This window comes from Gregarina niphandrodes, assembly GCF_000223845.1.
Source record: "Gregarina niphandrodes unplaced genomic scaffold scaffold00035, whole genome shotgun sequence".
Classification (NCBI taxonomy): Eukaryota; Apicomplexa; class Conoidasida; order Eugregarinorida; family Gregarinidae; genus Gregarina; species Gregarina niphandrodes.
In genome coordinates, this window is record NW_011645804.1 from 43471 (window position 1) to 55557 (window position 12087).

The 12087-nt window shown below is 52.3% G+C and overlaps 6 protein-coding genes across 6 annotated transcripts; 2 read left to right on the top strand and 4 right to left on the bottom strand.

Annotated features, from left to right (window-relative positions):
• Nucleotides 1–412: 412 nt before the first annotated feature.
• On the top strand, nucleotides 413–2396 carry GNI_134250 (inner membrane complex protein; the record flags this gene model as incomplete). The annotated part of the gene is made up of 2 exons (XM_011134019.1): nucleotides 413–1725; nucleotides 1883–2396. The coding sequence occupies 2 exons, from the start codon at nucleotides 413–415 to the stop codon at nucleotides 2394–2396; spliced, it is 1827 nt and encodes a 608-aa protein (XP_011132321.1).
• An 838-nt stretch (nucleotides 2397–3234) lies between these two features.
• Nucleotides 3235–3978, bottom strand: GNI_134260 (hypothetical protein; the record flags this gene model as incomplete). Its single annotated transcript, XM_011134020.1, has 1 exon — nucleotides 3235–3978. The coding sequence occupies one exon, from the start codon at nucleotides 3976–3978 to the stop codon at nucleotides 3235–3237; it is 744 nt and encodes a 247-aa protein (XP_011132322.1).
• Nucleotides 3979–5442: 1464 nt separating this feature from the next.
• On the bottom strand, nucleotides 5443–5940 carry GNI_134270 (vacuolar (H+)-ATPase G subunit; the record flags this gene model as incomplete). Its single annotated transcript, XM_011134021.1, has 2 exons — nucleotides 5443–5741; nucleotides 5865–5940. 2 exons carry the CDS (start codon nucleotides 5938–5940, stop codon nucleotides 5443–5445), a joined length of 375 nt encoding a protein of 124 aa, XP_011132323.1.
• Nucleotides 5941–6246: 306 nt separating this feature from the next.
• On the bottom strand, nucleotides 6247–7425 carry GNI_134280 (hypothetical protein; the record flags this gene model as incomplete). The annotated part of the gene is made up of 2 exons (XM_011134022.1): nucleotides 6247–6463; nucleotides 6524–7425. 2 exons carry the CDS (start codon nucleotides 7423–7425, stop codon nucleotides 6247–6249), a joined length of 1119 nt encoding a protein of 372 aa, XP_011132324.1.
• A 283-nt stretch (nucleotides 7426–7708) lies between these two features.
• Nucleotides 7709–9301, bottom strand: GNI_134290 (hypothetical protein; the record flags this gene model as incomplete). The annotated part of the gene is made up of 1 exon (XM_011134023.1): nucleotides 7709–9301. One exon carries the CDS (start codon nucleotides 9299–9301, stop codon nucleotides 7709–7711), a length of 1593 nt encoding a protein of 530 aa, XP_011132325.1.
• A 262-nt stretch (nucleotides 9302–9563) lies between these two features.
• Nucleotides 9564–10958, top strand: GNI_134300 (hypothetical protein; the record flags this gene model as incomplete). Its single annotated transcript, XM_011134024.1, has 1 exon — nucleotides 9564–10958. One exon carries the CDS (start codon nucleotides 9564–9566, stop codon nucleotides 10956–10958), a length of 1395 nt encoding a protein of 464 aa, XP_011132326.1.
• Between the last annotated feature and the right edge of the window lie 1129 nt (nucleotides 10959–12087).

A 12087-nucleotide genomic window follows, 5' to 3' on the forward strand; every position in this document is an offset into this window, starting at 1 on the left:
CCAGCGCGCCAACTCACAACACGCGCCTCAGGTCAGGCAGGACTCTGTCAACTCTTACAGGCAGGACTCCGTCAACTCTGTCAGGCAGGACTCTGTCAGGATAGGACATACATCCGTACCCAGCACCCAACACGTGGTACTGACCGAGTCCTCATTGCCGAGTCACGGTCGCGTAGGGCACTTCACGTGTTTGAACGTCACATTGAATTCTCCGGTCTCAACATACGTGACTGGTCAGCATACCTGAGAGAGTGTTAACGTTTACTTGTGACCAATTACTGTTCGCATGTGTGTAGACTGCGTGCTGGCACGTGTGTTTGTCTACGCGTTCATTTGCGTGAGTGCTGCGATATCTGGTTGGTGGGTTTCATGTCGGCAAGGGTCGAAAATAGATCTGGTTAGTTTTTTTGAGATGAGTGAAACAATTACTACGACGGTGCCTGCGTCGCCAACTGTGAATAGCCTGCTCCGGACCCCGCGGTTGGTGCAGAATGGAATGCGCCTGCCTTTGGGCCCGAGCCCCCGTCGCCCTGGTGAGTTCAGCAGCCGACATTTGAGCCCGAACGTTTCGCCGGACTTTCGTCCTTGGGGAGTGACGTCTCCGATTCTGGGACCAAGCTCGAACGCCGCCTACTACGGCGGCGCTTCCGGAGGTCCAGGTGGCTACCAAGGTCCAGGTGGTTACCAGGGTCCGAGTGGCAACCAAGGCCCGAGTGGCAACCAAGGCCCGGGTGGTAACCAAGGTCCGGGTGGTAACCACGGTCCGGGTGGTAACCAAGGTAACAGCGGTGGTCAAGGCAAGACGGGGGGTCGTCCCCCTTACTACAATGGTTCTGGACATCCCTTGCCTGACGGGAGTGCTGGTGGTCCTAGCAATGCTGGTGGTCCGAGCAATGCTGGCGGAAGTCCGTTCCCTTCTGGCGGCTTTTCCCCTTCAGGAAGCCCGTTTCCTAATTCTTCCTATCCCAATTCTTCAGGCAATCAGCTTGCAGCTGCTAATTCGTATCGGGGTTCTCCCCAGCCCGTCCGAGGTGCTAGTACCTCTGAGCGGCTGATTTCGTCTACGGTGATCCGGGAGGAGGTGATTGGCACGCAGCCGGAGCAAGATCGCGTGCGATACATCGAAGTGCCGGTGGTCGAGGAAGTGGTGCGGCGCGTGCCGAAACGTGAGATTGTGGAGGTGGAGAAGCACGTGCCGCGTTACGAGACGCAATGGGTTGACCGTATAGTGGAGGTGCCGCAGATCCAGTGGGTGGACCGGACGGTAGAAGTGCCTCAGTATCAAGAAGTCATTAAGGAGGTGCCAGTCAAACGCGTAGTTGATGTACCGCGTGAAGTTATCCGCTACGTGCCTAAAGTGGAGACACGCATTGTAGAACAAACTGTCGAGGTCCCGGGTGAAGTCATTGAAGTTAGCAAACCCTACGTCGTCGAGAACAAGATAGTCGTGCCTAAATTCATTGAAAAAGAACAACCATGTATCGTGGCCCAGTCCATGTACCCTATCATTACTGAAAGCGAAACCCATTCAGTGGAAGTGGAAATGAGAGAATTCAACCCCTACCTCGTCCCCGTCGACGTTATGGTCCCAAGACCTGTTGCACGCCAGCTCATAGCGACCAAGAAGACCGATGAACACAAAATCGTCGATATCCCGGTCGCCCACTTCAACGCTCTCCTCAAACAGGCCAACCCCAACCTCTCTTCCCAAGAACTCGACGGACTGTAACCAACACTTTCACACCCACGCACACACCCGAGTGCGAAAAGCACACACTTTCATGTTAAAATCTCCTCCTGTCTATCGGACCCCCCCACCACTCCGTACCGGTTGTGCTCGCTACCGATTGCACTCTTCCCGAAGATACTTTGATCATTGCAGATTACTCCAACGGAACGGCATTATTCCCATTGCAAGCGATGTTCCCTATATTCCTGTTGCCCTTGAAATGCCCACGAGGCCTTCTCAGGCTGCTACTATAGTTTCGGGAAACTTTAGACAAGAACGTAATCTAAGACATGAACAAGGCGTTATTAGACATGAACAAGGGGTCAGACAGGAACAAAGCGTTCGTCAGGAGCGCAGACAAGAATATGGTGTCAGGCAAGAATATGGTGTCAGGCAAGAATATGGTGCCGGACAAGAATCCGGTGTGGCTTTGGGTAAAGAGTCGCCGGTGCACGGACTCAGACACGAACCCGCTGTTCTGCAGGAGCAAGCTGCTGGACAGGAGAGTAACGTTCGGCATGTGCATAAAAGTGGCAGACAAGAGCATAAAAGTGGCAGACACGGCGAATCCAAGGAGCAGCGCAAACAGAAGCACCAGACCGTTCAAGACAACGAACCCATTGAGCTGCAAGAAGCGGAGGAAACACCTCATCCCAGCGAAAGCTAGTCAACAAATAAACATCTACTTTTTGGTTCCACCGAACTGGGGTGTGGGTTTATTCAGATAACTCCGGAAGGTGTCAGCCACATTCCGGGGTTCCAAATGTGAACAACCAATGGGAAAGGCTTGTCAGGGACTTCTTCCCAGTCGTGGCGCTGGCAATGGTGCCCGTGTGCGGAAGTGCTAAAGCCTGTCGACTGGAAGCGGCTCAGTGAGTCTTCCTGGAAACGTGTAAGACACTACCGTCGAGATGTCCTCGAGCTCTACCCAAGACCAGGGACACGACCAAGGACACGACCAAGGACCACGACCAAGGACACGGCCAAGTTCTCGGAGGCATGTGCATACCACGGTCCAAAAGAAATGCTCGTGGCCCTTCACATGAGAACGGCGTCAACTAACTGCCAGACTGTACGACGAGCACACCAATTGGAAGATCATGCGCCGTCATCGAATGGTCAAGGCCAAAAGCCTTCAAACGCCCGCACCAGACACCCGACCCAGGTTCAGGATCCCAGTAACCCACGCGACCCAGTGATCCAATTTTCGGAACGACCTCGTGACCAAAAACTGTCCCTCGAGTTCAGCCTCCACTCGGGACTAGAGACCCCGCATCCGAGCTTATTACCCCTCTCACCAGACGCCTCAACGCGAACAATCCTTCCACCAGAATAGTGCCACGGCTACCAGCAGAATAGACTCGTCCACGGCCGGCAGGAAGGCGAAGCCGGGATTTGGGACATAAGCAAGATCTTTTGTGGTCTAGCGAGGCGTAGAAGGTTAAAGGATGGATGCGTCTTGATACAGCGGCCGATAAGACGCTATGGAGGGCTCGCGGCGATGATTAGCGGGCTCTCCACAGTTCAATGGGGACGTCAGGATCTGCGGTGCACTTCACTAGTCCGTCATCATCCGTTTCGAGATACACAACAGCACACGCGTGTGCTGGCAGTTGTTGTAGTGATTGTTCGACAGCCCTCCATGATTTTTGCATCAGAGCGGCCACTTTTTGGGATGTATTCTCTTCAAGAGAGACATTTTTGGCGAAGACCACAGGAATTACAAACTTGCTCAGTTTATTTGCAACCGTGGTTGAAATGAGGTACGCGCCGTCGAGAAAGAAGTGGAGATCCTCGTACTGTGTCGCATGGGATAAATGTCGATCATACCAACCAAAATCGTTTGTGGCCAGCTGTGTCCAGTGCCGTAACCGTAGTCGTAATTCCTGGTTAATACCACATGATTCCGGATTTCTTTCAATAAGTCCCTCGATAGCGAACAGGCAATCGGCTATGAGCTCGCAAAATCTTGTCCCCAGCGCGTCGTTTGAAACAATAGCTTCAAGAAGCTCCTCAGCGGACAGGCTCAACAGAGCACCCGATTGGTCCATCCAGCCAACTGTCTTGTCGGGCAAATCATGCAGTAGAATCAACCCTTCGCCCAAACGAGCCTTAATGCCGGGTTCCAAACTAGCGCAAAGTGGCTCCAAAATATTCACTATGTCCCCTAACTCACCATTGACCATGAACGGCAAAGATAACCCTGCCAGCCATACGTTTCGATCACTACGACCACGGATACACTTCATCCCCTTCTTGGTTTCCGGCCTTGTTTAAACAAATTGGCGGGGGGCGGAATTAAATGCCCGGGTGTGTCTCTTGCGGAGGTTTACCTTCTTGCCAGGTTGACAGTCATCGAGGTAACTCTCCCCCCCCCCCCCCCCAATTCAGCTTCACCCCAACAAGTTTGCACACACTCGTTCTGCGTTTCTACAAAAAGGTCCGCGCCACCAACGAGCACGTGTGGAGGTAGTACCGATTGATCCTATGATTTTTTCATCACAGTGGCCTCTTTCTCCGCCATCTCCTGCGGTGTCTTCTGTGTAAAGGAATTATGAATACCGGTTCTTTCTCCGCCGGATCGGCATACACCAGATTTATTTACAACCTTCGGAGTGGGAAACATATATGCCGACCTGAGAACTAAATGCAGGTCTTTGGATAATGTCGCCTCCATAGATCTCCAATCAGTTGAGTAAACCAACCGGTGTGGCAGATCCCGCAGAAGCGGCAAGGCTCGCAACAAACGCTTCTCTTCCACGTGTTCTCGACGATCGAGACTTTGCCATTATCGAGACTTTGCCATTACTTTTCAGACCATTACTATATCAACCCATCTCGCCATCCACTAGCATGGGCAGAGCCATACGTGCCGAGTCTTCAACGCCGCGCCCCACGGCAATGGAGCTCTCTCTCTCGGCCGGGGATACCGGCGAGCGCATCCCCTCAGGCCGCCTGTCGCTTCGCCCAAACCCCAGCTGACCTCGCCTCCCGACCCCGTTCCTCTGCTCATTCCGTGGATCGCGGTCCCCGCAAGGGAGTCTGGCACCCCTAGTCCTGGTCTGAACCCATAGACAGCCCTCCACCTCCAGTAGCTTCGCCAACTCTATTGGCCGCGACCCGAGGGCTGAACGGGATGCCAAGGTCTAGAGGCTTGGTTCACGCCATCCACGACAGCCGGGAGCGATCGGCGGGTCACACACCCTGACGGACGGCTCAGCGGCAGTCGCTCGCTGCGTTGCGTCAAGGAAGTTTTATGGTTTGAAGGACTTTTTGCGGAGGTGTAATCCAGTCAGCGAGGGCTCAGCTTCGTGTCTGAGGAGACCCGAATTCAACTCAGAACACAAGCCCCTGGTACTCCAAAGTTTGGATTCTTCTTCGCTTGTGCCGCACTCGGGGTGACAACTCTCTCCCGCCGATACGCGGTCACCGGAGCACCGTGGCAGGGAGGAGGGATGGCGCATTGTCATGCATATAGGCTATGCATTAGACAATGACCAACAGGACCACACACGACTGGCCCAGATTAACCACCTTCAATTAACGCTCGAGCAAGCTCTATACTCAAGCGGCTTCGTAACCAAGCTCGGTGGGAAGGGGGAGGGGCTTTCCATTAGGAAGACTTTTGTGCCAAGATATTTCCCATCAGGGTCTCCATTCAAAGCAACTGTGAGTTTGCGGAGAGCATTTCAAAAACGACTAGCACGGGGGCTTCAGGCGCTCGTCTTGAGGTAGTGAAGCTTGAGACGCCGTATGTCGGCCGGGGAAGGATTGGTGTCCACGCGGACAACGCCGGACAGCAGAAGGGAGACTGCAGAGTCCCTGTTACGCTTGTACTGGTGTTTAATTTCCTCAATGTCGTTCTTGGTCTGCTCCTCCAGGTTCTTCGTTGGATCTTCCGCAGCGAACTTTTCGGCGTATTCACGCCGGAATTTCTCCTCCTCACTCTCCCCAAATTTCTCGCACTCCTGCGCAGCCGAACTCTGCGCCTCCTTCACTTTCTTCACCCAATCTAACGACAAAGATAATACACTATGCACATATGTATGTTCACAAACGCGTGTGTGTTCACACATTGGGGCTTAAAAGCCATTGGGAGATTCTTCATTAGACCCTCCGAAGAGATAGTTCTTACTTTCCTTGGCCTTCTTCACTATTGCATCAGCTTGCTGCTCAGCGTCAATTAGCTTTTGGATATGCTGGTTGACCATCTGCAAATTATATAATCACAGAGGAAAAAAAGGCAAGGATGTGTCTCATACAACCAACCTGCGACGACCCCAGCTAGCCTGAGAGACCCACGCATGTTCGACTTCTCGAATCCTAGTTCCTTGTCCCTGGTTCCCCTGGTTCCCCTTGTTCTCATTTATTCTTCGATCAGGTGGTGCGATGGAACCAAACTGAATTGTCAAATGGTGTCTAACCCCCATCGGACAAGGGCAAGAACACGGCTAAATTCCCACCCGGAAAAAGGAAGTGAGGTGTAACAACTTCACGCCCTCGGGTGCGAAAGAAGGCTAATGAAGACCGCCTCGTTCAAGATTCAAGAACGTGTGACGCACATCCTCATCGTGCTCTTGTCGTGTCTCGTTCTTTGTGTTAGTCTCCTCCTCTGCGTCCGCCTCTTCATAGGTTCCGTGCGTGTTCAAAAGCCACATCAAATATGTTCGCCCAGCCGATTTTATTGGGTCATGAGCGAACAGACTGGCAATGTAAGAGACAACTTGATCCGCTCTAAAGAAGAATCGGTTATGACGGGGCTGGGTGCCCAAGTTGGGTGTGCTAATTGTTTACGCTTCGAAACTGGTAACACTGGCATCTCTAATCTTATATCGGTCCGCCCATGGAGTTCTGAGTGGTGTTCCACCTAGACTGTATTTGACGGCCTTTTGTGTGGGTGATACGGAACCGGCGTCAAATACAGAGCATCTTTTATCTACATCTACGGCCACGAGAACGGTGGTTGTGCTGCTGCTAAGAAGTACGAAGTGGAACTCGGTTGCCTCTTCAGCAGAGAGGATATCGGTGAGGTCTCCCACACAGTCGTCAACATGTTTAACCACAACTGACCGAATCAGTTTGTATAGTCTGAGGGTGGGGTGCATGGAAGCGAGCATACTCAAGCTTTCCTTTGTGGCCGATCCGTTCTTGTCTCCTGAACTAGTTTCCTCTCCCGGTTCTCGGTTTGTTCTTGTCCCTTCAAATTTGAGTACTGCAACCCGACTTTCGACCAGACTACGGTGTTCGAATTCATAACCTTTAAGAGCAGTAAGACCCCAGAACAAGGCATAAGCAATGTTGAGGTTAGCATTGAACGGAACTGCCAAAATGACTTTAGTGAAGATCTTATCAACGTCCAACTCACCAGTTAGCAAGGAGATCTGGCGCTTCCCTGCCACCGGTCGGTACGGTGTTGTAAACGTCGTGCGCGGTCGCAGGCGCTTCGGAACGTCTCGCAAGACCTGCAGAGCCTCGTGCACCTCTGGACGGAACTTCCGGATCATGCGCTCTCGCTGGTCATCCTCGTCCATGACACCACCGCCTTCATCCTTCTGACCCTCCACTGCCGGCCGTCCCGCAAACGGATTGCAGCCAATAAACCAGTCCATCCAAGTCTGGTTGTCTGTTGGGGCTGTCAACACATATTCTGACTCCACGTACACATCTTCCTCCTTCTCTGATGAGCCACTAGACATTAGCATTCTTGACCGGCGCTGGATCAATGGCGATGCCGAAGCAGTGGTGCTGGAGCAGTGGCGCTGAAGCGACCTGTGCTACAAAAAGATCTTTTTTCTATTCTGCGGTCTTGTCTGTCTACCGAGATCGGCGCTCTTGCCTGTCCATGCTCCAGTGAACACCCCGCCCACATCTGCACGTTATCTACCTACGTCTATCTATTTACACGGCTTCGATGGGTAGCACCGAAACTCGCCCCGATCGCACAGACTCGACCTCGCCTGGCTACTCGCTATGGCTTGGCTACTCGCTATCGCTTTCCCACTCCTGATAGGCGACGTCTGGAGGAGCTTCACCCGTCGCTTCATATTCGTAGTATGACGTCTTGGCCGCTTCTTCTCTAGCCTTCTGTTGCTCTTTGTCCTTCCTGGTAGTAGCAATCGCTGTGTCCTTCTTTTTGCTGAGAATGCTAGCCCGTTTTCCGCCGGCGGTATCGCCAGAGACAGCGGTTCCTCGGTCGGGACCGGAGACGGGCACGGGTTTGGTCGCACTGAAGATTTGGGGTATTGCTATGGAGTTGGTGAAGGTTTCGTAATCAAAGTGTTTCCATAGATGCTTGAAAGCTCCTTGGACATTGGCGACATTGCCAATTGTCATATCACGTTCATAGAGTGCCCGATCTTTACGCATAGTCGATGACTCAGTATTACTCATAAGCATAGCGTAATGCCAGGCAATATCACGTTGCATCACATTTAGAAACCGGATTGGAATTTGGAACCATGATTCGCCATCACTAGAATAGAATTCCAACTTTAAGTAGTAAGCATCTTTGACATTTTCCTCTTGAAAAATATTTCCTGTTTCCTCGTCGCACACGTGTGGTAAACTGAAATAACATTCACCCCAGGTGAAGTTGATTTCAGTGTATAGGCCTGGTAACTCGAGGCCTTTAAACAACTCAATATCGGGGATAATGCTGAGCCCTTTGTAGGATAATAGCAGGCGACAGTCGATCATGTTGCCCGTAGTGGGCCTCAAGATGGTTGTCAACTTCCTGTAATCTTTTTTCCGTGTCATGTTGCCATAATAACCGATGAGATCATCCACAACCATTCCAATGGACATGCTGCTTTGTCCACCGACAATAATCTTGAGCAATCGTTTGGAAAGATCTGCTGAAGGTAAAACTGGTCCCTTCATAGCAACCTTTAAATTCTTAGATTCACTATAGATATATGCCTCAACAAAGATGTAATGCCCCGCCATACGGGATAATACATTGAATTCGAGAACATTGGCAACGCTGAATTGTTTATCGTATAACTTTCCCGTACCTTCGGATCCCTCGACGGGCATAGTTGCCACGACGCCTGGGGCCTTGGACAAGAACCAGTTGATACGTATGAAGGGATATAACTGTTTCTTCTCTCGTAGTTGAGCGTCTGCTTCCTTGCTCTCCACGTACTTGGCAGTCAAGACAGTGTCTGTTTGGCAAGATCCCTCGAGAATTAATGTGTCCTTGAGACTATAGACGTCCAAATCGATAGGTTTTTTCAGCTGTCGCTTTCCTTCGCTGCCTGACCCAGCTACCTGTCTCTTGACCTTCAGTCCTATCACTGTGGTGATGATTTTGGAGAACTGAAAGCACTGAGGCTCGTTGTCGAACATCAACTCAATTAACTGTCTGTCAGTAGAAGCATCGCCACCGGTCTTCTCCACAAGTATCTCCAACACATTCGGCTTGCCCGTGCGCTGTACTCGACTGATTACCGGTCCCGGCAAAACCATCTTCGCCACTCCTTGAGTATCACAGATCAAAATGCCCCCCGTGGGATTCGTTTGTGATCCCGCCGCACATCTAACCAAGTATTTGGAACTAATGCCACCTGCCATGATCTGGACTTGGAATAACCGCCTTGAATCTGCTTCGACCTGGGCACTACTCGCGTCATCTTCACCATTCCCAGCATTACCGGGGCTTCTGGACCTTGTAGCATCTTCAGCCGTAGGAGCTCCATCGCCCCACCAAGAAGGCCATAATGGCCGGGAAGGATCCAGAACAAATACCTTACAGATAGCTTCTTTGATCCAGTCTTCGGCCCCGTCTTTTCCGTTGCTCATATTTTTTGGCGATTTCGCTTGACAAGTGTTGAAGATGAAGGTAGTTGGTTTCATCATTTGTGCTGCTGCCTTCGCGGCGGGTCTCAAGGTCGAGCCTCTGTCCGCGGGAGCCGCGGTTGAACGGAGCACTCGGCAGTCACGTTGGACCGGCACTGTTCGCCAAACGAGCGCGGACGTTTACAAAGTAAGTGTTAATGACCGTAGCACGGTTCCCCAGAACGCTGTCGCCAGCGACGTGGGCAAGGACAGAAGTGAGGACAAGGACAGCAGCGAGATCACGGAGAGCGACTCAGCCGCAGATCTGGACAGCGTGTTTGCTTCCCACACGGCCGACGTGGCACTGCAGAGCATTCGGCAGGAGTTGGTGGAGACGGGTTTCGGCGCGTACTTGTGGGAGAACTTGCTGAACATGGACAAGGTTCCCTCTGCGCTTGAAGACATGTACCTGTTCAAAGACACCAAACTGAATGGCTTTTCTCTTGCCAGCCAGTTTATTGCGTCGGGCACGTACGACAACGTCTTGAAGGACGCGGAGGAGCTGAGCTCGCCGTTGCTCGAGTGGCTGGAGTTGGCGAACGCCTCTGTGGGTCGTTTGGTGAACGATATAAACGAGTTTAACGGTGCTGTGTTGAGGCAGAACAAGACCGAGATGGCGCAGAGTGTGAAGGCGTTGATCAAGCGCTACATATTGGGCTACAACCACGTTTCCGGCTCCTTGACCCCCAACACGGGTGTGTCCGGCAATCTAGTAGACGGGTGGTTCAAGTACTACATGGCCAAAGCTTATGTGCAGCTAACTACGGGCACGGACAGTACGCTTAACTTCGAAGATTTCCTCGAACAAGGCTTGACGGCCGAAGACAAGGCGCTGCTAGAGAAGCTGCTCGCTAAAATCCAGGACATGGACGCAGACGCGATCTGGAAGGCCCTGTGGACCCCGAACGACGACCTTCCTATACTAAACCCCGGCAGCACCATGCTGCCTACCATGAAGGCGCTCAAACTGGCCTCATTCGCTGGCGGCCAGCCGTTATGCATGCCAGACAACTGCGAAGACGGCACGCTTGCCGACGATTCTCTGTGGTCGATTTTCTCTGAAGGAGAATGGCTCAAACCAGTGATAGACGAAGAAAGCTACTCGCTCAACATCACAGACATTGAGCCTTCTCTGGGAAAATTGTACAAGCATATCGCCGGCCAGATACCGACCCAGAAACTGCGCGAACAGGCAACCCAAAAGCAAGACCACAAGTTAAGATTCTCGTGGTATCCCGAAGATGATCTGGAAGAAATGAGAGGGGAGGAGGTTGTTTGCTTAAGTTCTATGGAGTGGTGGCGGCGGTGCTTCGAGTTCGATTTGGAACACGGCATGACCCCTGATGAGTTTTTTACGAAGTGGTTCCATAGAGCAGGCATCTACTTTGATTAACGGGATCACTGTACCTGGAATGTATTTCACAAACCGGAACTTTTTTCGGGAACTTTGATTAACGGGATTTTTGGTAATAGTTTGGCCCGACAGCCATACAGTTGTCCTCTCTAGACATGAGCTCTAGGGTGAAGTCAAATGCTACGGCCAATTTGTCGACCTCTGCGAGTTAACCGACATTCGCGTGGCCAGCCCTCGTGAAGTAAGCCAAGCCAATGTAATCCGCCTGCTTCAGAATAGCAGAGAACCTGGCGTTGAAACTCGGCCGACGATCCCAAAGGATATCACGTTAAACCCGCAGAGGCCGAATGGTGTGACGAAGGCAGTCAAGTTTCTACTCTCCTTGGTGCGTTCCAGAAACCGGAAAAAATATCCAAGGTGCAGTATATCCGATGACTGCCGCTGTCCCAAATCCAGATAGAAATCCGCCGCCAGCTTCGACTCATTAACACGCTTATATTCCAGCGAGCACTCTCTCTTCCTCGAACGGACACCCCGTGGGAACTCGCTACGCGGCAGCAAGCAGTAGACTTGACTCACTCCGTCTAACCCGGCTCATCTCCCACGGAAGCATTCGGCATCCTTCCCCGTAGGCCCGTTCACGCCATCTTGCTCACCTGGCGGACTCCAACCGCCACCCTGTGGCCGGCGCGTGAGACCTTCTTGCCGTCCCGACGCCCGCCCACTTGAACGGGCCTTTGTTCGGCCCGACTATCTCGTTGCGTCCAGCGGCACACGATCGTGCTCGCATCCCTCCCTAGTGAGGCCGCAGGTAGTCTTGGTCCATAACCTCTTACGGCCCTGCATAACCCTGCCGATACCGCCAGCCGAGTAGAATTCGGGTCGGCGGGCTGAATGGTCTATGCGTTCGTAGAAAGTCCCTCAACCCATAAAAAGATAAAAAGCTAGCGGCAGAGCCGGTCGGGCCCCAATCTCAGAGGTTGAGCTGAGTAGCTCATGCTCGAAACCGGGCGCGTCTGGCTACTATCAACCTCGTGAACCTACCGACCTAGCGTCACTGACCTCTTCACGCCGTCAAGCTCTCCCTCGCTCCCTCAGATACTTACTATACGTATTAGTGGGATGATGACAGTGTTCTTTCTCCCCCAAAAACCCAGCCGGACCGGTA